The sequence below is a fragment of the Garra rufa genome, chromosome 6 (assembly GCF_049309525.1).
Source record: "Garra rufa chromosome 6, GarRuf1.0, whole genome shotgun sequence".
In the NCBI taxonomy this organism is placed as follows: Eukaryota; Metazoa; Chordata; class Actinopteri; order Cypriniformes; family Cyprinidae; genus Garra; species Garra rufa.
Window position 1 is genome coordinate 19,256,244 of NC_133366.1, and position 26,051 is coordinate 19,282,294.

General features: G+C 38.6%; 1 protein-coding gene across 1 annotated transcript in view; it reads left to right on the forward strand.

Annotated features, from left to right (window-relative positions):
- Window positions 1-25,674, forward strand: part of maml3 (mastermind-like transcriptional coactivator 3) — a 138,524-nt gene extending 112,850 nt beyond the window's left edge. The window contains exons 3-5 of the mRNA XM_073842183.1: window positions 20,178-20,447; window positions 20,619-20,694; window positions 22,455-25,674. Coding sequence (XP_073698284.1) covers window positions 20,178-20,447; window positions 20,619-20,694; window positions 22,455-23,443 — 1,335 coding nt within the window. The 3' untranslated portion in view covers window positions 23,444-25,674. The remainder of the gene's footprint in view (window positions 1-20,177; window positions 20,448-20,618; window positions 20,695-22,454) is intronic.
- The last annotated feature ends 377 nt before the right edge of the window (window positions 25,675-26,051 follow it).

Below are 26,051 nucleotides of genomic sequence, written 5' to 3' on the forward strand. Positions count from 1 at the left end.
TAAAATGTAATATATTTCTGAAATAACAATGTAGTATATAATTATAAATAAATAATTTGAAAATTTTATTTTTATTTTAATTATCTATCCCCCCCCCCCTTGTTTCCTTTGATTTTTAAATGTTTTAGAACATTTTTAAAAGTTTCTTGTGCTCAAAAAGACCTCATTTTTTAATATAAAAATACAGTAAAAATAGTAGTTTGAAATATTAACTTTTTAAGTAACTGTTTTTATTTTAATATATTTTAAAATGTAATTTCTGTAATGCAAAGCTGAATTTCAGCAGTAATTTGAAATACTTATTTTTTTCCTAATATTCTTAATTTTGATCAATGAAATGTTTCCTTGCTGAATAAAAGCAGTAATTTCTTTAAAATATGATTTTCTTTGACAGTATGTAACATTTTCTTAAAATTAATTTTTAATGTTGTCTTTAGCAAATCTCAAAAATCATTATGCGTCCAAATTTATGCTTTAAAGTATTTAAGTGAAATGTTTTGTCAATACATTATAGAACCATAATGTGTCGTGAAATAATTATCAGGTAAAGACAAGAATTGTAATATTATTGCATCCCCATTTGAATTTTTAATGAAAAATTGCTTGCTTTAAATGCGAAAAAATAAGAGTTGTCGTGCCCTCTCTGTTAAAGTGAAAAGTGAAAGTGCGTTGTAGTCGTCCTAATGAAGCGTAGGGGGGAAGGGGAGCTTAAATCTGACAAGTCAGCAAACCTTCTCTTTTCCTGCTGACCTGTGCTCCTATCTGTCTCTCGCTCTCCCTTTCTCTCTCTCATGTGTTCTCCACGCCACTTCCTGTCTTGCTTTCTGATTCCTGCTATTAAGCTAGATGGATTTGCTCGTCAGTCTCAGGGTGTGATTGGTCTGAATGGCCCATCTTCATCTCATCTCTCTGTGCTTCTCTGCTCTTGAGCGTTTGATTATGTCTGCCCTCCCTTCCCACATGTCACCCTTGGATTGGAATAGCACAAACAGTTCCTGCTGAACTGGCAGAAAAAGCTCTTACCTTATCTTGTCTCTCCCTCTTCCATCTCTTGCAAGTAAAAAGGTCAGGCTGCTTAATGTACGCTAGCCGCAAGTAAACCAAAATGACTTGGTGAGGTGCATCAACCATTCCTGTGCACATTTTTATGGGAGTATCTGCGGAATTCATTTAATCATGGTAAAATGTGTTAAGACTCTGATCGTAACTTAAATCTGTGCATCATTAATAATTAACTACTGATGGTTTTGTAAGATAAATTACATGTATTCAACATGAGATTGGAGCATTATCTATGGAAGCCTGTTTCTACCATGAATAAAAACTATAAAAGGTATTTGCGACTTTATCTCACAACTCTGACTTTTTTTGTTTTGTTTTGACTTTTATTCTCAGAATTGTAAGATACAAACTTGCGGTTGTTACAAACTGGAAACTTTGAGAAATAAAGTCAGAATTGCAAGATAAAATACAGAATTGTGGCTTCATAACATGCAATTGTGAGTTCTTAAGTCAAAATTGTGACATAAACTTGCAATTCTGAGAAAATAGTCTTTTTTCCCTTGAAAACTAGACTTATAACTCGCAAATGCAAATTTATATTTTCTCACAATTGTGAGAAAAAAGTCAGAATTGAAAGAAAGTCAAAATTGTGCATTTATATCACAATTCTGACTTTATGACTCGAAATTGCAAGTTTATCTCTTATTTCTGAAAGTTACGAGTTTATATCTCAATTCTGACTTCATAACAAGCAATTGCAAGTTTATTTTACAATTCTGGGGAAAAAAGTCAGAATTACGTGATATAAACTCACAATTACGAGAAAAAAGTCAGAATTGTGAGATACAAACTCACTATTGTGAGAAAAAAAGTCTTTACACTTTTTGACTTTTTCTTGTAATTGCAAGTTTATTTCTTAGAATTGTGAGTTTATGTCTGAGAATTATGGAAGTTTGCATCACTTTTTCTTGTTATTGAGACTGTTTCTTAGAATCGTGAGTGTATTTATGAGAATTAATAGTTTGTATCTCACAGTTCTGACTTAATAACAAACAATTGCGAGTTTATATTACAGTTCTGAGGAAAAAGTCAGAATTGTAAGATGTAAACTCAATTGCGAGAATTGTATGAGAAAAAGTAACAATTCGCTTCTTTTTTTTTTTTGTAATTCAGTGTCAGAAACGGGCTTCCATAATTATCCAGACTTCTGGTATTGGGGCACGTTATTCCAAGCGGAAAAAATTGTCATAATTTTCATGGGATGCTTAACCTCTGACATTTTCATATTATTGACTGGCGGATTTTTAAGAATCCAGTTCATTTCGAGTGGATATAAAACTGCTTGCCGTTTTGTCTCATTGAATATAAATGAGTATCTTTCTTCACTCAGAAATGCATCATAGTGTTTTTAGTTTGTAACTTTAAATGTTAGTTTTATACACATTTATGTGTCCAATTTGGTTCTGAGTACATATTATTGTGTAAACTCTCTCTTTTGAAAGTTGTCTTCAAGAAAGTTTGTTTGAAGCTTGTGAAGAGTTCATTTTGTTGTCTAATATTTTCCTATCCTTAGCAAATTGTTGAGGTGAAAAGATGGAAGTATGCTGTATTTACTTAAAATAGCCTTTGAAATCATTAATACCATGTTAATGTGTCATTCTCAAGGTCATTATTTAGTGCTAATTGCTTATACTTCTTAATCCTGTCTTGCTCTTTTCTTTCTCTTGCCTCTTTCAATCTCTGGTCAAACTGCAGGAAAGAGTATTATTCTCTTCTGGAATGTCGCATTGAACTATATTTAGAGTCTTGTTTCCGTTCCTCCTTTTCCGTTTCTTTCCTTTTCTTTTTTTGTAGATGAGACAAAAATAGCCATGGTCATGTCTTCAGACTCACCTGGGAATTCATGCACAACTCTGGGTGTGTATGTGTGTCTAACAGCGTTTCCTAAATGACTTTTACTAATTATATTTAGCCTGGTACAGCAATTTGTTCTCTGATTCTAAGTACGTAACTCATTTCTTTGGATGTAGTAGTGCATCCCATCGGACATCCGCTATCACACAGGAGATTTTCTGCTTGTTTAACTTGACAAGTTCAGGCTTGAACATGCATTAACCTTAGTTTGAACCAATCATAGTTCTGCTCCTTTAACAGCTTTTCTGCTTTTCAAGAGTGGAAATGCTTGTGGCCATCTTATTCTCAAGTTACATGTCTTCTCGTTGCTGATTGTATTAAGCTAGACAACTTAAACTGGCCTCATGTACCACTTTATGTATTTAAACTTGACTAAGTTGAAAGAAGTTTAGGAGGAGAGCTAGAGTAATGGTTCAGGACAATAGACTTGTCAGGTAGCTGTTAAAAAACTAGTTAATCAAAACATTTGTAATATTTAGTATTTAGTGGGGTGAATTTAGCGGGAACTTCTTAGAGCGAGTTGAAATGTTCTAACATTATGCTTTATAATGCTAACAATAGCTGATAGATGATTTTAAGTGTTTCTCATTTTTACGAAACTATAACGATTCTTAAATTTGAAGAATCAATAAGTCTTCCCTGTTTTCAATGATGAATGAAATATTGTAGCGCACCTCACATCCAATAAATCGCAATTAGCTTTGTGCTTTGTTACTTTTGATATGAAACAAAGTCTCAGATTTCAAATTCTGACCATTGTATTGTTGGGGTCCTGGTTTTGCTATCAAAATATGTCATTTCCATACCAGAACTACGTATTTTGCAGTCGCTGTTATGCAGATTGATCATAAACTCAGCTAAAAAGCTTCCTACCACAGTGGCCATCCTTCACAGAACTAATATCTACCACAGTTTTATCACAGGTAGAATGCTAGATGTTTCAATACAAGCATTTCAGTCAAATGGAATTTATGCAATATTTCAAACTTTTAACCCTCGGGAGAAAATCCGCTCAATTCTGTGAAAAAAATGCCGATTTGGCATTCCTACATCCAACACGAGCTGCATCCAAAGCGATTTAAATACTCTGCATATTGATAGCAACTCCATGATTATTATATAAAATGAAAATTATATTCAATATTAGAATGTTTGTGGAAGCGGGATTTAGAAAAGAGCCCCGCGCAAGGCTTTAATAAGGGCACACAATGAATGGTGACTGTAGAAGGCAAAATGCGAATCCCGGACATTTTGGGCGATTTAGGAATCCCGGCCACACACACACAAGTTCAAAAAGAGGACATGCCCGGGAAAAAGAGGATATATGGTAACCCTACATAATGTCATATTTACCTCAGAAAAAAAAAAACGTATTTGGTGACCATAAACTCATTAGTAAGCTAGAATAATGAACTAGAGAGTAGCATGTTGCTTAATATATTCACCAAATAACATATTCTTTATAACTGTACTGTTCTTTATTAAGTAGAAATATGTAATTGAAACTTTGTTATAAAAACTATACAAATCAGTTAATTTTAACCTTGATTATTATAGTAATGTAGTACCAACCAACTCTCATGTATATTTTTCAGCATTAGTTGTAGAGCTGCAAAACGATTAGTCACAATAAAACCGATTCAAAATAAAAGTTTGTTTGCATACTATATGTGTGTACTGTGTATAGTTATTTATATATACACACACATGTATATATTTAAAAAAAAAATTATGTATTTGTATGTAAACACTTGTATATAATTTGTATTATATATAAATATAAATATTTTATATATAAATGTGACATATTTTGTGTGTATTTTTATATATATATATATACACAGTAAATATACACCGTACACACACATAGTATGCTAATTATGAATCGATTAATAGCGACTAATCGTTTTGCAGCTCTAATTAGTTGAGAATTTTTTTTTTCTTGAAAATTTGGCATGTACTGTATCTGATATATATATATATATACACATATACATTTACACACAAAATAATCGAAATAATCGCAATATTGTGAATCAGAATTGAATTGAATAGTGCAATTTGTGTCAAAATCCAGCCCTAGTTAGCATGTTCTCTGACTTCTCTTGATCCAAAAAGTTTGAGGTTTAAAATTGTAGCAAGGATACATTAAATTGATCAAAAGTGACAGGAATGACTTAATGAGGCTTCCTTTAGACTGACTAGTTAACTAGTCCTTCAGACAACCCACAACTAGTTTATTTTAGAAGTACTTCAGCACATCCCAGGAAGCGATGGTTCCTAACATTGTGAACATGCTCTAAACTCCCACCTAGCTTAGCGTGCTTCACTGAGAGAGAGTGACGATTTAAATTTAAGCATTTTCGATTCTTCAAGCGAGTGCAGTGTTGCTGCAAATTGGCCAATACACAGGCTACGGCTTCAGGTGTTTATTGAAATAGAGGAAAGCAGTTGGTCTTTTTCATGACCCTTAGATACTGGAAACCCCTGAGTCAGTTTTACTATTGACGCTAAAAGCTTAATTTCACTGCAGGTGGTATTTCACGTGTGTATGATTGCTTACATGCCTTTAGTATTTGTGTGTGTGAGAGAGAGGGTTTTTCACTGCTGTATGCAGTCTCCAAATTGAACACTTGCCAAGTGCCAAATGTGAGTAAAATTGGCTTAGGTGAGTAAATAAAACTTGCTAATGAGTTACTATACAGCTGTTAACTTTATTAGAAACTGTGTAACATGGTCAACATCTAAGCAATATTGTAATAAGCTAACACTTGCTGACGTGCAGGTCTTGAATCAAAGGCACAAATATGTGCGAGAAGAAAATATTGTGATGAGTGCAGTTTCATAGAGAGATGGATCCTGGCTCATCCTGGATATGTTGCTGTCAGTGACCTTGACCTGTACTTTGTCGCGAATATGTAAGGGGGAAAAACAGAGCAAAATCATTTTCCTCTCAATAAACAAGATTCAGAATCAGGGAAGTGTTTTTGAACAGTGTGACAGAAAGTTCATTTTGAGACCCTGACTGTATGTTTACTATATTGAACGGCACACTATGCAGTTAAAATAACATTTTCTTTTCTACTAAACTCGCACTACTTTTATTTGTATCCCTCTCTCTCTCGGTTTCTCTCTCAGACCTAAATCCCAGTGATATTTAAGGGTCTTAACCTGTGTCTTTCATCCCTCCGTTGAGGAGCGTGTGTGAGATCTAGCGTTAGCCCCCGTCGCTACGCGCTCTGCTAGCTAATGTAGACAGGCACGCTCTGAGCGTGTGCAAAAGCTCATGACCCTCTCCACCAAGACAGACTGCAAATGAGCCTCTCTTTCTCTCCTCGATCTAGATCTTTGTCTCTCCGCTAGTGTCAGCATTCCCTCCTTCCCTCGCTCTCTTTTCTCACTCTGTCAAACAGTCTCTCTTTCGTTCACTCCCTCGCTCTGTCTCTTTATCTAAGTAATTACCACTCCCCTCCGACATCTCTGCCACTGTAATATTCTTGTTTCTTTCTTTCTGTCTCTCTCTCTCTTGCATGGTGTTTCTCCATCTTTAGCAGTTAGAGAGGAAATCAATATAGACATGACCCTCTCAGGAGCCACAATATCACCTTTGGGCGTGGTGGATGTCGGGACAGCAAACGCACCGTAAGGACCCTCAATGGTCTACTTGCACTGAGGTTCATGACGTCTTCAAATAGTATGGCTCACAAGGCAATGGATATTTGTAATGTGCTGTAGCCACCTAGTTAACTAAACAGCATTTGAAAGGAGTCTATGCAAGAATACTTAAAAATCCAGATATTTTCAGGGGCAAGAGAAGAGATATTTTGTACTATTTTTTTTTTCATTGCAAATCATTTCTTTGCATGAAATGTACATGCTAGCTGATCTAATGAAAAAAAAACATACCTGTGGGAACTTTTTCGCTAAACGCAAAATACGTACCAATAAGTACATATCACTGCAGTTTCCAACAGAAATGAACACTTGAGATGGTAAAACAGTGAATTCTTGTAATTGTTTACGTACACAGTTATGATTACAGCTCCATATGTTTCACTTTCCGGATGTAACAGGCTTCCTCAGTAGCTCAGCCGCCACGGAATTGGACTAACTAACGTTTTTTAGCGCCACTCAGTGGACATTTCACAAAAAATGTCTCAAAACGTACATGCCAGTATGTATGTCGCATCTTGCGAAAGTTCCCACAGGTACATTTTCGTCATGAGATCAGGTTGTTTACATGTTTATGTAAATATTCTTAAAGGGATAGTTCACACAAAAACAAAAATTCTGTCATAAATTACTCACCCTCATGTCTTTTCAAACCCGCAAGACCTTCGTTCATCTTACTGTGCGTTCACACCACCGTGTGCGGCCTACATTGCAAACCGTATTGATAGCAATTGGTCAAATCGGTGTTGTTTTGAGCAAATGAATTGCATTCCCGCTGAAAACAGGGACACGTCGTAGATTATAGGAAACCCGCCACAGCAACAATTAACTTCTCCTCCATTTTCCTTGGGAACTAATGTGGCCGGAACCGTAGTTTACAAGACTGCGTTCTTTGGAAACCTCTCAAGCTGTGAACTTCTACATTCCGATTGGTTGCCGCCGAGCCGCGTCATAGCTCATTACCATAAAGTTGACCTGACTTCAACTCTCCCCGATGCCCACGCCGCCCAAAACGCGCCGCACCGCTCTCGCCGGAGCTCTCATTGAAAATTAATGACTTCCGGCCACTTTGATGCTCTCGCCGGCGGCGGTGTGAACGCACAGTAAGGAACAAAAATTAACTTTTTTTTTAATGAAATATGAGAGCTTTCTGACCCTGCATAGACAGCAACGGAACTTCCACATTCATGAGATATCAGTGGTTCAACCTTCACTTTTATGAAGCTATGTGAATACTTGGTGTGCAAAAAAAAGAAAACTTTATACTACAGGGCCGTTGAATGCTTGAATCTGATCTGCTGACGAACGTTCTAATGGTGTGCATTGTTTTCAGGGAAACGCACGACCAAAGTAGTTCCAGGCAGCTTTTGACCGCATTACATGTCTATATCACTTCGCCACACGATTTCGGTTATTTCAAAGGTCCTTACAGCCCAAAACAACAAAATAATCAAAACTGACAATGACATAATTCAACGGCCCGTTGTCAATTATTCCTTACTTATTCAACTATTTCTTCTGTTCCGTGTCAGTCTTCAACACGCGTTTACAAGATGGAGTTCCATGGCGTATACAGTTAAAGATTATTTTAACATTTTTCAAAAAACTGTTGTGAGTTTCGTTGTATGTGTGCCTGTTTTTCTATCCATGCTAACATGCGCTAATGTCTAGTTTGTCCACAAGGAGGCAACACAAACAGAAAAGAAGCAGAGCACACAGAACAAGAACTACAGCCTTTAGGGAAACCGCAAACACTTGACAGGGATTTATCTTTTCAGTGGGCATGTGTCAAGCAGCTATGTACTCTCACTTTGAAAGGCTGTACGTGTAAAAACGAGGGGTGGGCATAGATTTTTTTTTTTTTAATCTAGATTAAATCTTGGAATTAATCTAGATTAAAATGGCTAATTTGAATTCTGCTGAAGGCATTTTCAGAATATGTGTGCTACCCAAATAATGACTAAAAGTAAGTCTTCGAGAACGGGCCAGGTGGCGCATTAGATCAGGCGCTCATCTCCTGTTTCCAAAATGCATCACAAACTGCTTGACAATTGCATTTACAACATAATTACCTATACAAACTTGTGTAACCAAGTACTTCTGCGCAAAAGGCTGCACGACGTGCGCGTTGCCGTTAAATACACAGACGCGCACGGGCATGGATTTCTGCGTGCATAGTCTTCGATTAAACTGCGTTGCTTTTAGAAGCGTCAATTCAGTTGTTGCATATAGTTTAATGTCTTTATTTCGGGATCATCAAAGTAAATTATAACTCAAACTTGAGATTTTACTGGGGCACAGCAGATTTTCACTGGGGCACGTGCCCCATTAAAAAGGGTCTAGCAACGCACGCACCTGCCCTGAAGCGGCTTCATAACTGCATCCATGTTTGCACGTCTCATTTGATGTGGTAATTTCCCAGAAGTTGAAGACTCGTTCTCGCCCCCTACAGTGCAATTCGACTAGGTATACGTCATCCGCGCAAAATTATCATGGTTGAAAGTCATCATATCTTGCGTAGTTTAGACCCAGCTCCCAACCCAACTTTGAAAATAGATTAACGGCGATATTTTTTTATCGCCCGATAAGAGTCTCACGTTAACGCAGCACGTTAACGCCGATAACGGCCCACCACTAGTAAAAACCCAAGTATACTTTGGGCTTATCATCAGCAGCAAGTGTATAAGCAATCCAAACATTGCGAAATGCACCTACGAAGATTTTTTTTTTTATGTGTGTTTGCAGTAGTTCTAGTTTTAAACCAACAGGTTAATACGGCAACATTCGTTCAAGAGAAACGCAACAAATGGCCCTTTGTTCATTTCTCATTATGATGTCACGAAGCACATTGTGTCAGGCTGCTGTTCTTTTCCTCTCCCATTATTTCATGACAGGAGGGGAGATGCTCACTTAGCAGCTCTCTCTCCGTCTCGTTCTCTGGAGGTAATTAGTGAATCAGCCAGTAATTAGTTTGCTTCATGTCTGGTAATTCCCTCTCGTTGCCCACAATGACACTCCCAGCCGTCAACAGTCAACACTGTCACGCTGTAGGAAAAAAAAAGAAGACACCTCGTCTCTTCCTCTCTGCCTTTTCCTCTCCTTGTCGAACGAGTGTGTGTCAGAGTCTCGCCCACGAACAGCTCTTTTGAGGCGGCGTTGTGAGTGTGTGCGTTCTTAAACACGTTTACCCATCCTCTCTATTTCCCCTCTGCGCTCTGTAAGTGTGCCGGATTGTTTACCTCCCTTTTTCTCTCCCTCCCTTTTTCCTCTCCACCGCTCTATCTCTCTCTCTCTCCCTCCCTCTCTCTAGGATCGGAAGTCCCCCGAGGCCGTGCATTCTTCAGCCCCTCCCCCCACTCATCTCTCACTATAGACAGAACATGCAAGAAAGACAGAGAGAGAGCGTGCGTGTGGTGCCCTCCGCATTAACATACAAGATGTATACGTATACGTGTGCGCGAGGATACTACGCTCTCAGATACTTAAGCGATCGCACCCCGTCCCGAGAGGATGAGGCCTTTTTCTTAAAGATTTCATTGCGTGCGTGCGTGCGTGTGTTATCTGATGAGGTCTGTCTCAGGGGTGGCTGCGGTGCTGTTAGAGAGTGACTTGCTGATAAAAGGCCTGCGAGAGAGGGAGGGAAAGAGAGGGGGAGGAGGCTTCTTTGACTGGACACATAAATCAAGGCCCTGGTAATTGCTGCTCAGGAGAAAAAGTGCCTGGGAGAGGGTGGTTGTGAAACCGAACACTAAAGCCGCGCTAGCGCACGCTCGCACACATCACAAACACACAATGCTGTCATACTGCAAATGCGATTATAAACAATATGGCTCCTTTCCGAAACAGACAGCTGCCTTTTAAGGCAGCGTCTGAAATGTCACTAGTGAATGATTTGGGATAAAATACATAGGCAGTGCTTCTTTATATCACACATATAGCACTGGAAATGCAGAGGCATAACGCACAATTGATTCCAATGGAGTTTGACATTAGCATATCGCTAAGCTAACAGCTTGACACACAGATAAGCATAAATTGTGAAGCACACACAAATTTGACCCTGGACCACAAAAAAGTAAGGGTCTTTTTTTTTCTTTTTTTTTGAGATTTATACATCATCTGGAAGCTGAATAAATAAGCTTTCTATTGATGTATTATAGAAAATCGCCAGTAAAGTTGTCCAAAATTAAGTTCTTAGCAATGCATATTACTAATCAAAAATTAAGTTTTGATATACTTACGGTAAGATTTTTACAAAATATCTTAATGGAACATGATTTTTACTTAATATCCTATTGATTTGGCATATAAGAAAAATGTTGTTTTTGGTTGTTGCTACAAATATACCTGTGCTACTTAAGACTGGTTTTGTGGTCCAGGGTTGATGCATGTTTGTTTCTTGCTTTGAATGGACATTGTTAGAGTTAATTGTGGGATTGCCTTTTTCCGCAATGGGTGCTGCCTTAGATTTAGGCTAAAACAAGGTCCACCCAAAAATCAAGTCAAGTCACCTTTATTTATATAGTGCTTTTAACAATACAGATTGTGTCAAAGCAACTGCACAGTATTTAAACAGCACAATAGTGTGTAAGTAACGCATTATTGTAAACAATCAATTTTCAGTTAAAGGCAGTTCATCAATGAATTCAGTGATATCATCATCCAGTTCAGTTCAAATAGTATACAATATCGCTGGAAAGTGTCCCCAACTAAGCAAGCCAGAGGCGACAGCGGCAAGGAACCAAAACTCCACAGGTGCCAGAAATGGAGAAAAAAACCTTGGGAGAAACCAGGCTCAGTCGGGGGACCAGTTCTCCTCTGGCCAGACGAAACCAGCAAATTCTGAAAATTCTGTTATTTACTCATCCTCATGCCCTTCAAAATCTGTGTGACTTTCTTCTGTTGAACATGAGAAGATATTTTGAAAAATGTTGGTAACCAGATTATTTTAGTTCGAGCTTGAGCACCGATGGTGCAAGGACCCTTTTTGAATTGCTCAGTTTCTTCTTATTATTCTCCAAAATGAGTTTATTTCTTGTTTAGGCCCTCAAAAATCTCAGCAATTTTGAGGACCTAAACATGATTGAAAACTCAATACTTTGCATACACGCCAAAAGTGCTGAAAATGTACATCTGATATGGGTTACAGAAGTGGGTGTGGCAAAATGTTTGATAAGACCGCTGACCTGAAGAGATCTACATGCCCATATTCCGATATGGTCATAGCGCCACCTGCTGGCAACAGGAAGTGACATGTTTTACGCTGTAACATCGACTCCTAGCAATTTACTGGCATCAACATTATAATTGGTCAGTCTAATCTAAAGGCCTTCGTGATGTTAAATTGTGAAGATCTTTCACAATTTTTCATTAAAGATCGTGTCCATGGCGGCCTGACAAATTCGATCACCATAGAAAAGGAAGTTGTTGAAACTCAACCATACAATGTCCGATCTGGCCCAGACTTAACACGTTCTATAAGAGTCCTGACCTGAACACATCTGATGGCCAATAATCAGTTATAATCATTCATAATTATAGCAAAAGGATATGTCATGTTTTACACTAATTCAAATGTACAATGTCCAATCTGCAACATCTTTTATAACAGGCTAATATTAAGTTATAGTTATAACGCCACCAGCTGGCAGCAGGAAGTTTGGCACATGGAAATGACTTTAACACATTCCAGCAGGTGGTGGTGAGCCTGGGTACAATAGCTCTTTTAACGCTGCTTGCAGCTTTTATTAACATCGACTTCTAATGTGTAGCCAAAAAAAAACACTTAAAATATCTTATGTTTCACAGAAGAAAATGCATCATAGAGGTTTTGGAATGACATGAAGGGTGAGTAAACAATGACAAAATGTTCATTTTTGGGTGGACTATCCCTTTACAAGGCATCATAACTGCCTTTTTGTATTTTTTTTGCTGCATTGGTTGCATAAAATGCTCTCTAGGTAGACAGCTTACTAGGATTTGGAACAAAGCTCATATGTAGTATTGACACACTCTGCTTCCCTCATTCCACACGTACACACACACTTGGTTTATCAGAGCCTGAGCTTGCCTCCCTGTGTGGGAATGTTGAACAATAAAGGAAGGAGATCTGAGGCTGTGATTGGTCGTTTTATCTCCCCTCTTGAGAAAAGAGCCATGATTGGTTCACTCATCCCAGGAAAGTGAGACAGTAAAAGATGACAATTAATCTGTCACAGATGCACTTAAAAACCCTTCACCAATCAAACACCGTTTCAACAGCTTAAAACATTTCCCTCCGCTCTTTCTCTCTCGCTCATTCTCTCGCTCGGATAATAAAGTTCATCATAATTTCTGCTTCTGTTGAGCCTTGAATAATTAGTCATGATCGCTTTCAACAAGGCACAGCTGCGAGAAACAAAGGAGAGATAAGAGGAGAAAGAATGAGAGAAGATTTTGAAACAGACACGCGCAAGCACCTGTTGTGACATTCAACTCTCAATTCTGTTGTGTTTTAAGGGTAAATCTGCATATCGGATGACACATGCAGGTCGCACATATGCATGCAAATCTGCAGACTTTCTGTGAAGGTTTTCAAGAAAAACCTGTGAAATTCTGAAGACGTGTTGCATTATTGTTGGTGCCTGAAAATGTTAAATATTACCCCAAGTATTTAGTGTTGTAAATGCGTAGAACTTTATGAATGTCCGTCATTCTGAATCAGATTTTGGTTGGGACTTTTCCTTTAAAAGGCAGAACAGAATAGCTTATTGCGCCAAATACTGCTTTTTATCCTCCAAAAAGAGAAAAGGAGAGCGGTAGACAGGAAGAGTGAGCGTAACAGTGAGGAAGCATGAGGGAGACATCTATTTCGCTCTGCTTCTGTTATCTTTCCTTTCTCATCCTTACATCAGATTTCATCATTTTCTCCTCTTACCTCTACCTGCAGATCCACACAGAGAGAGTCCGTCTGTGTTTAATTGAGCCGTGTGTGCTCGGTATTTATTTCTGAAACTTTGAGGCGCAGCCAACGAACAATGCACAATTTCACGCCGCAGACTTGTCCAAACAAAGGAAAACAAGTAGCCTCATTCAGACACTGTATCTGGTGCATTTTAACGCCTGTCCTTCTCAAAGAGCGGTCATTTAATTTCATTTCACGCTATTTTAAGTGCCTGATCTGATTTTGTAGACATTTTCACCCACGTTGGCTGGAAATGAACATAAGAAATCTTTGGATTGATGACATCAATTGACGTTTCGGTCTGTTTACTGGAATTGTTTATTAGGGATTCATATGGAGAAATCAGTGTGCAGAGCTGCGGATGTATTTCTATCCATAATGCTCAATGAACTGGCGCTGAACCTGTGCACGTGTGAGTGTGTGTGTGTGTGTGTGTGTGTGTGTGTGTGTGTGTGTGTGTGTGTGTGTGTGTGTGTGTGTGTGTGTAATTGAGCTGTAGACAGAAATATGGCTTTACGGCCACCACTAATGGCTTCTGTGCAGAGGAATAGAGGGAGGGAGGAAGAGAATATCGAAGCTGGGAGAGATAACGCAACATGGGGAGGGAAGGGAGGGCAAAAGGTTGGGGGTAGAGAGAGGTGGAGAGTTTGTGGAACAGGGGACGGAAGAGTGGAAAATGAGGGGGTGGGCTGCAGCATGACCAGTCCTACCTCGTAACAGGTGTGTTAGAGAGGTTTTGACACACAAAAGAATGGCTACTTTGCCATTTCTTTGTTCTTTGTCATTGCACCAGTAGGATCATATGAAATATGCTTTTGTTTGTGGTCAGTTTGTGATGTGCCTGCCAGGCTGTCATTTGTTTGTGCACACGCTCTCAGTAGATTTGACGTGATTGATATTCAAGCAAATAATCTGATAAAGGAGGCAGCAGCACCTGGTGGTTTCGATAGACAGCAGCCCCTCCACACCTTTGTTGTAGTGTATTTTTATTTCATCAGTCTGTTTAATCAATCCTTCAAAAGGAGAAGCGTGGCTTGAGAGTAACAGTAAAGCATCACTACGAGTTTAATTACCAGGGATTGCATGAACTGATAAAGCACCAAGCTGCTTTGCATAAAAATGCATGCATAAATATAAGAGCAGTAGCTTAAATAAATACATATGCCACCACACTGCTCTCTGTATTACAGGCATTGACCATTACAAAAAATTCCGTTAACCAGTTAAGTCTTTTAAGCCATATTGAGCCTGAACTTGCAAATGATCATCCGAAGCGAATTTTATGCAGCATCTTTGGCATTGCCAAAATTCTTTAACACATTTAAGATGTCATAGCTTGGGTTTACAAGCACGTCTGTCAATATTCAGCTCAGATTTGTTGAATTGGCCAGTCACTACTACTACTACCACCACCCCCACACACAAACTCCCTCATGAGGGCCGTGTGTTGGCGCGTGGTGTATTATTAGAGGGGATGTTGTGAGCAAGCCCCTCAGATTAGTGTCTGATCTGGGCCAAGGCTCACTACTGGTAATCAATGTGTGTTTGTGTGTGTATGCATGAGATCAATGAAAGCAATCACTCTGTCTGTATTGCACTATGTATTGCTTTGCGCAAACTGCTGTGAGCTGTTTTCCTTAGCACATCCTCCAACACCTTTAACAACCAAAGATGGGCTGAACTTTTAGAGTTTGCCATCATCTGACAGTCTCTGCCTTTGGTAAAACCTCACACTTTAATGCTTCCACCTAGCTGAGAATGTCATACTTTCTTCTTAATTTCCTTAGACAACTGTATGTAAGCTATTTGTAGGTATGTATTTCTCCTAAAAGTGTAAGTAAGTGTAAATGGCACTAGCAAAACATGATTGTTTGAGTCCTGACCAGCCTGACAAGTAACATTTGGTTGACTAATTATGTGTTTTTGTCTGACAATGGCAGATTCAGATTGTGCAGGATACCAGTTTGAAGTCATTTAGTTATTTTAGTATTTGATGATACTGGTGCTACAGAAATTACACATTTTAGTTTAAAATACTGTCTCAAACTTAAAAAGTTAGTAAGTAAAGGTAATTAAACCATTTCTTGGGATATCTTTAAAGAATGTTAGTTCTGTGGTGATTTAAAAACATTGCTGTTTGATTGGGCAGTGCACCATGTCAGCTACTGGCTAGACCAATGGCATGAGTTTGAAGGCGGAGCTGCAGGTTTGCCTAAACGGGTATTAGGAGTGTCCTGGATACCTGTTTGTAAACAAATTCCAAAAGTTACTTTTGCTTTTGCTAGAATAACCCAGAATGGCCCTGGACCACAAAACTAGTCATAAAGGTCAATTGATTGCAGTTGAGATTGTGATGTATGGTTTGTCAGGATAGGATATTATTTGGCCAAGATACAACTATTTGAAAATGAGAAATCTAAGGGTAAAAAAATCTAAATAATGAGAAAATCGCCTTTAAAGTTGTCCTAATTGTAATTAGTTGTACTAATCAAGAAGTTTTGTGGTCCAGGGTCACAAAAACACAATGCACGTTTCAGTAATATTTTCAACTTCATTAATAATTCTGTCAGTTTATAAACAATCTTATTATACAAAACACAGTTAAAGTATATTTTTTGAATGCGTATGCTGATATATGCGTACGGTCGAACACATAGCCTTTCAAAGTATACTCCATTTGATGTTGTGCGTGAACACAGGTGGTCGATTGTATGCTTTGTTTTTCCCTGGAAGTTATGGCCGATAACACCATATTTTTAAACTCTTTTAAACCAAAGTCTCATACCCTCTCGCTCACAAGTGCTTGTCAGTGTGAGCGTCTGTTGTTGTTGCAACTTTTGTTGTTGTTGTTCCGCCTCTTTAGTTTCATTTTCTACTTTGAATTTGTTTTGCAGTAATCAGTTGTTCCCGGGCCGTTGTTTCAATGTACATTTGCGACTTACAAAAACCTAGGGGCTGCCCCCTAATAATAGTCGACTAACCATTAGTCGATGAAAAGATGCCTGGTCGACAAAAATCTTTTTAGTTGCTTAGTTGCAAGAAAAAAAATATAAAAACATAATAATATAAAAGAAAAGTGGCTACGTAATGCAGTCTGTGACGGACAGATCGGTAACTGCCGGTCTATGTGGTAATACAGTACATGAGATAGGACATCAAAAAGCTCGTCTATCATTCATCAACCTCAAATTTGGCTTATCATTTGAAAAGTAAGTGGCAGCAACTGTACATGGCCGCTCAATTTAATGTGTACTAAGCTGAATAGTTAGCGCACTTACTGCATGACAGATGAAGGCGCCGACCTGGTCTCTTGCTCTTAAAATACTCTGTAATTTTTGGTCATACAGATAAGAGTTATACATCTTTCATAAAGAATCTGTAAAGACTGTTTATATGCTTGCACTCACAATAACAAAACATTGTAAAATAATGAAAGCAAACAGGATGTGCTTTCTGCTGTCTCTGTCTCTGAGAACTTGAGTGCAAAACTCTGAGTATACTTGCTTTACAGACATGAAAAATATATAGAGTGAAATGTCTACTTTCAAATGAATGTAAATGGAAAACAGATACTCTCAAATTATGTAATACATATGAAACATGCATACAAGCGCATGTACTACTGCAGAGATGACGAGTCAGTGTCGGCGAGTTCATCTCTTAAGGCGAAAACAAAGTAAGCACTAGTTTATCAATAAATGACTAATATGTTAATCCTGACATTCGTAATCATTACTTCTGCCAGTGTGCTGTGGCAAACATTATGTGTGCGCTTGAGAGCTTATGTCTGGTGCTATGTAGGCAATTAAAGGCTCATTATCGTGATTTAAATGGTTTATTAATGAATGTGCAATTACTCGACTAATGCTTAAAATTAACTAGTCGAACAGAAAAATCTTTAGTCGAGGGCAGCCCTAAAAATCAGATGGTGCATGCAAACTGTTCTAATGGCAAAATTTGCGTCACGCGTACTGTATGCTGATCCTCACGTACATGTGAAAAGTGAAGTATACTTTGGGCTTTAGTACATAAGTCAGTAAGTAAAGGCACTCAAACCATTACTCCGTTCACATCTTTAAAGTGTGTATGTTCTGTGACGATTTCAAAACATTGCTGTTTGATTGGGCAGTCCACCATGTCAGCTTCTGGCTAGACCAATGGCCTGCGTTTGAGGGCGGGGCTACTTGTTTCTTTAAACATGATCATGGGATGGGAGTGTCCTGGAAACCTGTTTGGAAACCGACTCCCCCAATTTCTTTTGGTTTTGGTAGAGATGTAGAAAATACACACTACACCTTTAGTAACATTTTCAAGTTCTGTAATAATTCTGACATTTTTATGAACAATCTTATTATACGAAACTGCACACTCTTACTGTATGTGAATTGATCCTCCCGTACAGTCTTTAGCATTCTTTGGTTGACCGTTTAGTTTCAGAGAAAGATGACAAAGCATGAACAGCAGGATCAAGAGTGGTTCACACATGTGTGAACGAAAGAGAAAAGATGGATATGGAATCAGCAATGGAGACTGAAAGAGGAGGAAGAGAGGATAAAAGAGAGAGACTTAATTTACGCTGCTCTCTCTCGGTCTCTCTCTCTCTCTCTCTCGGCTGCTGCCCGCTGTCGTCCATCATGGCTCCTATGAGCACCATCTGCTCAACATTACAGCCACTGTTGCCTGGCTACCTGCTCTCTCTCTCTCTATCTCTATCTCTCTTTCTGTTTTTTTTTTCTCTCTCCCTCTCTTTAATGTTTTTTTTCTGTCATTTGAGTCCTTTTCTCTCACCCCTCATCTCTCTCTGTGCTCGGCTGAGGAGTCTTTGGCTCACACACATTATCCGGCAGGAAGAAGGAGACACATCTTTTACACCACTCATGATTAAGCCATCTGCAGAGAGAGCTGAAGGGAAAGGGGGGGATGAGGGGATCGTAATGAAAAAGAGTATGTAAGGCGGTGAGGGTGAAAGAGAAGAAAAAGAGAGGAGGTAAAGGGAAATGTGGAGGAAGGAGGGAAAGACGGAGAACGGAATGGAGACATGGGCGCAGAGGTGGAAGAAATAGAGATAGATGACGGCTCAAAAAGGGAGTGAGAGAAAGAGACGGAAGGAGCGAGGGGAAAAAAAAGATCAACACTGCCCCCTTCTGGTTCGTCCGGCCTTCGACACCGATATGTACGTGCCGATCAGCGCACGTTTGGGCAGCATGACTGGTTAACAGAAGAGATCCAGCTGTCTACACACAGATTTGCGCTCATTGACCGGTCTGGTCTAGATTTATCTGAACAGTCTCCTGTGGCGTGTGCATGTTTGTGCTTCATTATTTATTCTGTTATAAGAGCCTCGTGGAGAGCTGGTTTAAATAAAATGATCGCTCCAGATTGGAGCCTTGTGGTTAGTGAATGTTCTTGGGCACAGTGAATTATGAGGTGCTTTTATGGGTGATGCGAGTTTGAATCCTGTTTGCAACATTCCCTATCCAAGCTCTTACTGTTCCTATTAAAAAAGTAGCAAAAGGCCTGAAAACATTGTTACTTTGTGTCTCTGTTTAGTTTTCTTGGACATCAGATCTAATAAGACCATAAACACTTGGTCTGGGTCTCATGACTGGGTCTCCTGTTTTGGATCTCAGTTTATAGTGTCTCAGACAAGACCACAGTTTATTTCCAGTGTACTAAAAGTCATGTTTATTACCTTAAACCACTATTCAGAGGATATCTTTTCCTGACCCCACACGAGAAAGAGATCTCTACAGCTCCTATCATCTTTGGCTTGCCTTAAAATTTGTTGTTTTCATTTTTGTTCATTAGGAAACTAAAAAACAATTTAAATTTAAATAAAAGTGTACCAAGTTTAATTTATGACATTGTGTAAATATATATAAATACAGTTATTCTTGGCCAAAAATAGTTTTGAAAGTCTGAGTATAGAAAGGACACATCATCTACATTATTGTTTTTTACTGCTGTATTATTTTTTTTATTATTATTATTAAATGTGAGCATAAATATATATGATACACTAGCATTCAAAAGCTAGTGTATTAATTTTTTTTTTATAAAGAAGTCTCTTATACTTACAAAGGGTGTATTTATTTGATCAGAAATAAAGTCAAAACTCTAATACTGGGACATATTATTACAATTTAAAATGACTATTTTCTGTTTTCATATATTTTCCAATGTAATTTATTTCTGTGATGGCAAAGCTGAATTTTCAGCATCATTACTCCAGTCTTTAGTGTCACATGCTTCTTCAGAAATCATTCTAATATGCTGATTTGATGTTTAATTTTTTTTTAATGATTTTTATGATTTCAGGACAGCATTTATTAAAAATAAGAAATGTTTTGTAACAACGTTTTATTGTGACATTTACTGTCACTTTTGATCAGTTTAACACCTCCTTTCTCAATAACAGTATGATTTTTTTTTTTTAAACTGAAGTTGATGTAATATATTGTGTTTAATTTAGTTCCAATGAAGCCTGTCCCCAGTGATCAAATGTCAATTCACCCTGAAAATAATCTGTTAAGCAATTAGAACCATATTATGGCTCTAGTTGTCAATAATTTAATAACTGAACAGATGACGTGAATCATCTGCTATAGAGAACCCTCTCTGATCAGCTCTTTTCTTGTGTTTGTAGGAAGGTGTGGTTGGACTGCCGCGGCAGGCTGGTGGAGTCCAGCCACCTCACGGAGGACCGGGGGGCGTGGCCTCAGCAGGGCCTAATGGGGCGGGGCCGGGCGGCTATCTGCCTAATCCACAGCAGCAACAGCAGGCGGCCATGATGAAGCAGATGATGGCTATGGAGCAGGAAAAGAGGGTTCAGCTCCATCTGATGGAGCAGCAGAAAGCACAGCTTATGCGAGAACAGAGACAACAGCAGCAACAGCAGCACATGCTGGCAGAACAGGTGAGTGCAGAGCTGTTACACTCGTATGAAATAGTCACACTTGTGAGTGTACAAGCAGCTGCTGACCCTATGTGGCTTCTGAGTTCTGCTTTTTGTTTAGTTATTTGGGATTATTGACAAGGAATTTTGATATTCATGCATATTTCTGCTTCGCTTTCCTCCTTTTTCTAGCTACAACAGCAGCAGCATCTCCCCAGACAGATGAGTCAGGCACAGAGGAATCCATACCCACTCCAGCAGTTTCAAGGCAAGACACACACATGCACACAAAATAACCATGTCCATATACTAAACACTTTGCCACTAGATATAGTAACCAAACTACTTTGTGGCCAGTGGCTTATGGTGTTATTATAAGCAATGTTAAGGACCTGAAGGACCTAAAAAGTAAATCTCATCTCCTCCTTTAAACTCTAAGTGGCTTTATTTATTTCAAAATGAAAAGAAATCATTTTCTCATTTACACTTTAAAATACTGCCTGGCCACTTAAACACCCAGTGCATCTGTCAGCATTTCTAATAAAGCATTATAACACACACACAGACACAGTTTAGGCATCAGTGGGCATAATATTTAAGTTTCTTTGGTTTGTTAATGTAAACAAGGTTCAGTTTACTAGACACTTGACTTGGTCATCTTAGTAATGCTTCAATGTAATGTGATTTATATAAAAAAAAAAAAAAACAGCCAAAACAAGCTGAAACCAGAAACCTGATTTAGCAAGAAAAAAAAACTAAAAACCAGTTAAAACCAGTAGATTTAGCAAAAACAGTTAAAACCAACTAACTTGCCAAAAAAACTAAAAACCAGCTTATTTATTGAAAAACTGCCAAAACCCAGCTGATTTTGAAAAAAAAAAAAAAGCTAAAACCAGCTGATTTTGGAAAAACAGATTAAAAAAATAAAAACCTTAAACCAGTTAATTTATTAAAAACAGCCAAAACCAGAAACCTGATTTAGCGAAAGAAAAGAACACTTAATACAGGTTGAATTAGCAAAAAATTCAGCTAAAAACCAGTTAAACCAGCCGATTTAGCAAAAACATCTAAAACCAGCTGATTTAGCAAAAACTTCTAAAACCAGCTGATTTAGCAAAATAGCCAAAAGCCAGGTAAAATAAGCTGATTTAGTTAAAAAAAAAAAAACAGCTAAAACCAGTTGATTTTGGAAAAACAAACGGCTAAAAACCAACTAAAACCAGTTAAAAACCATAAATTTTGTTGCTAGCATGAATAACTAATTAATACAGCAAACAAAACTAAAAACTGTTAACACCAACTGATTTATTAAAAAGTCGATTTAGCAAAAAAAGCCAAAAACCAGCTAAAACTGCCAAAAACAAGCAATCACAACAACCACACACTGCTAAAAACCAATCCAGTTAAAACCAGTTGATTTAGCAAAAACATCTAAAACCAACTGATTTAGAAAAAAAAAACTAAAAAAAAAACCCCAGGTAAAACCAGCTAAATCAGGTGATTAAAAAAAGGCCAAAAACAAGCTGAATCCAGCTGATTTAACATAAAAGCTGCAGAAAACTAGTTGATTTAACAAAAGCAGCTAAAACCAGATGATTTAGAAAAAAACTCGAAAACCAGCTAAAACCAGTTGGGAAAAAAACAGCTAATTTATAACAGCCAAACAATCTAAAACCAGCTGATTTCGCTAAAAACAAACAGCTGGAAACCAGTTAAAATCAGCTAAAACCAATGGTTTAGGATGTTGCTAGCATGAATTAGCATATTGTTAGCGATAGGTTTTTTTTAAATGTCTGATTCTAGTTTTAACACATTATACATATATGTTCATTGAAGCTCTAAAGTGTCGAACATGGAATTATTAATTTGATGCAGAGACATCTGGAGATTTCAGTGTGCAGTTTATGTCATCATATACATCATGCAGTTATGCCATTTGACTTTAATTGGAACAAGCCTTTGATGTACTGGAAATGTAATGAGAACAACAGATGTCATTTAATATTATTTAATTGTACATTATTTTAGGCACGTCCCAGGAGATTGCAGCAAGGAACCAGACGCTGCAGAACATGCGCAATGCTCGACTTCTACAGCAGCAGCAGCAGCAGCAACAGAACCCTGGGATTCTGCAGATGACACCTGTCCAGAATTCAGGCGCCATGCCTCCGCAGGGTGACATGAGCATGGCGTATGGAGGCCAGGCAGGTACACAGACCGGAATGTACCAAGGTATGAATCCAAACATGGGTCAAATGCTCCAGCAGCAACAGCAGCACCATCCCAACCAGGCCAGCATGGCGATGGCACAGAGACAAGGGGGCGCCGGCGGGCAAGGGATGGTCGGTGGAGGCGCCGCAGCCGGGTATGGGCAGGGAATGCTCATGAATCCATCCCTCCCGCAGCAGCAAATAAAAACAGCCGGCGTTGCCCCTGGTGGGCAGCCGATGGCCAAAGTTCAGAGACTGCAAAGCATGATGGGAGGCGGAGGCCAGACGTGGCCGCAGCAGCCGCAGCCAAACATGCAGGCCATGGGCGGAAGGACTTCAAACGACATGGTGGCGTTTAACAGCAACCCTGCGTACGCCATGCAAGGAGGACAGGCTCCTAGAATGGCCAAGCAGCATTTCGCACAAGCGATGGGCGGACAGACTATGGTGGACCCACGTTCGATAAACCCTGCGGCAATGGGCGGGCCGATGATGCCGCACATGGCAGGGCAACCAAGGACCAACCAGCCGCGGGGTATGGTGATGCCAGGCATGAACCAGGGTGTGCCCAACATGGCTGCTTTCGGACAGGGCCCCGCTCAGGGCATGCCGGGAGCATCGGGAGGGGGTGGGCCGTACATGCCAGGGGGTCAGCCTCAGGGCTACCAGAGGACGTCCAGTCAGGACCTGGCATACGGTTATGGCAGCCAATCAGGGGCTGGGGCCGGGGTTTCATTCGGCCTGTCGGATGGGACAGATTTGGATTCAACGGAAGGTTGGATGGAAGAGTTTTTCCCCAGCCAATAGCCTAAGGGATTTTTTAACAGGACAGTTTTATGGAAAATGTGATTCGTTTTATTGTTTTGTTTCGTTTTTTTTATTTTTTTTTTTATTACATGGTCGACAAATCTAAGAAATATATTACATGTTGTGTATTACATGTGTGTGCTGTCACAATATTTAAACCAATTCCTCTGTTTGGGTTGCTTTTCGAGTAAGGATCCGGTGTTCTGTGTTTTTTTTTTTTTTTTTTCTTCTTTTTTGGTTGAAGAAATACCCATTTTGGATTCAGTCCATTTCTGTCTTTTTTCCTCTTATGTCCTTTCTGCTGGATAAAGGGCAAGAGGCACTGAAAACCTGCAAAATGACATTGGGAAAGATTTTATGATGTTCTCATGTATTGTTTTTAGTTCTCCCGTATTCTGACATCCTGTTCATGTATGAAAGAGTGTGTGGAAATTCGAGGTGGGCCTTTGTCAACAATGGATCCCTTTTCCCAAACCAAACCGTTCACCACACCTCTTTCTTCTCTTGCATATCTTCTCTCTCTCCCTCCCTTTTTCGCTGCTCTTGACATGTGTTGATCCTCTGCATTTGCTTTGCTTTGTGCTTGTGTGTGTGTGTCTGTGTGTGTGTTTATTTGCACTATGAGCATCACAACAAAACACATCAGACTCTGTGTGCTCTCAGTGCATGCAAGATGGATGCTCTGCTGTCGCTAGGCGACCGGTGTCAGTAGAAGAGTGAAGCCATGTGTGTGTTTGTCAACTAGGTGTTTGTTAATATTGCTTGAAGAGATTTGGCAGCTACAAACTTCTCCCTCCCCTCCCTAAAACTGTGGGAAAGATTTGTTCTTTAGTCACAATGGCAGCTAGAAAGGATACTATGACATGAACTCATCATCAAGTATAAAGTAACATTTATCAATGCGATTTTTACAGCCCACAGACATTTGCGAAAGTAATTCAGTGTTTAAATTTATACATATACTAATATTTAAATGCTTACCAACATTATATTTGTTTCTTCCTTTTCTTTACCTGAACATTATTGCTTGTGAACACTGGTTAAATATATTTTTAAAAGAAATAATCCACCATACATACTGTATTTCCGCTAATGGGTCATACCACTTTTCATCTTTTATTTTACTCTTCAAGTGACAAATATTTATTAGTTTCTGCTCTTGATCACACTGACACTCCTTTACCCGCTACACAATGCCAGACAGAGGAAAGACAAGCACGTCAAGACTCCATCAAGCCAACTGTATTGCAGACAACTTTCTCTTTCAACTATGACAAAATTTCGACAAAAAAACGACTTAAATAAAGCCTCTGCTCTTTATTGGGAATTGAAATTCATTTCTGACCCATTTCCTCCAACTTGTATTCATTGTTGTGAGTTTGTCAACTAATTTCAAATGAAGTCTCAAAATGGTATCTAGGCAGACTTTAGTTTTCTGTTGTTTACCATGAGATGCCACACAAATCAATCTTTTCTGCTCTGTTGTGTGTTGCTACGGTATTATGGTATTATAGTCATGGTGTCTTTGTAATCAAACTCTAGTTTTATTGTTTCCGCTCTCTGAAGAATGAACATGAATGTAACATTGTGACTGACTTGCCCTTTTTTTGAGAAAATTTTGTCTTAATGGGAGATTGAACGCATTCGCATCTTCAGTGTTTCGCAGTGTTATATTGTTGCTCTGTCAAGAGGATTGCAGATGGAGAGGGTAAAGCCCACGTCCTCCTGCCGTCTCACCAAATATCAACAATCTGGGACCAAGATTAACATGTTTTTGATTTCTGTTGAAGTCATCGAGCTTATCTTTTTCTTTTTATTTCGTACTGGTGCTGACATATATGTGATGGAAAAAGATATATATCAGATACAGTTATTTGTAAATATGTTTTTACGATTTTAAATACATCAGAGGATACGTCTCTACTCACTGTAAAGATATTGCTGTTTGTTTAAGATAGAGAAGTATTTTTATTTCATCTTTTTTTTCCACTTTTAAACTCATCTGAGCTATACCATTGCACTTCAGACAATGTCTTACTACTAATTTGTAATGTAAACCTCCTCTAATTTTTATTTTGAAGGTTTTTTCTAGTTTTAAAATTTTACTCTGTATCTAAAGCAGTGCTTTTTTTCTTTTTCATGTACAGAATTATGTAAATGGTAATGCCAGAGAGTTACAAAGAATTTGTTTTTCAGAAAAAATACATTAAAGAGATTGACCATTAAAAATGTTCTCATTAAAATATGTCTCTGCAATTTATTTGATATAAGCAAAGACTATCCATGCTTTCCACATTCATTAGTGAGTTTCCAGTTCATTAGCTGCTATAGTGTTTTCACGTCACGCCAATCTGGAGGTCGGCCATTGTGGCAGTACTGAAAAAATTCACTATTTTGGGATAAGAAATAGAAGGAACAGCTGTCGTGTCGTCAGTCTGTGACAAAGGAGGCAGATCATACGGATATTTACCTATTACAGGGCTCGACGATATGGACTGTCCTATGGTACGGTACATTCACTGCACTGCATTCATGTTCCAAAATGTAATTTGTGTGGAAATATTAAGTTACTATTGTATTTAGTCTGTAAAAAAACAGTTAACCGAGG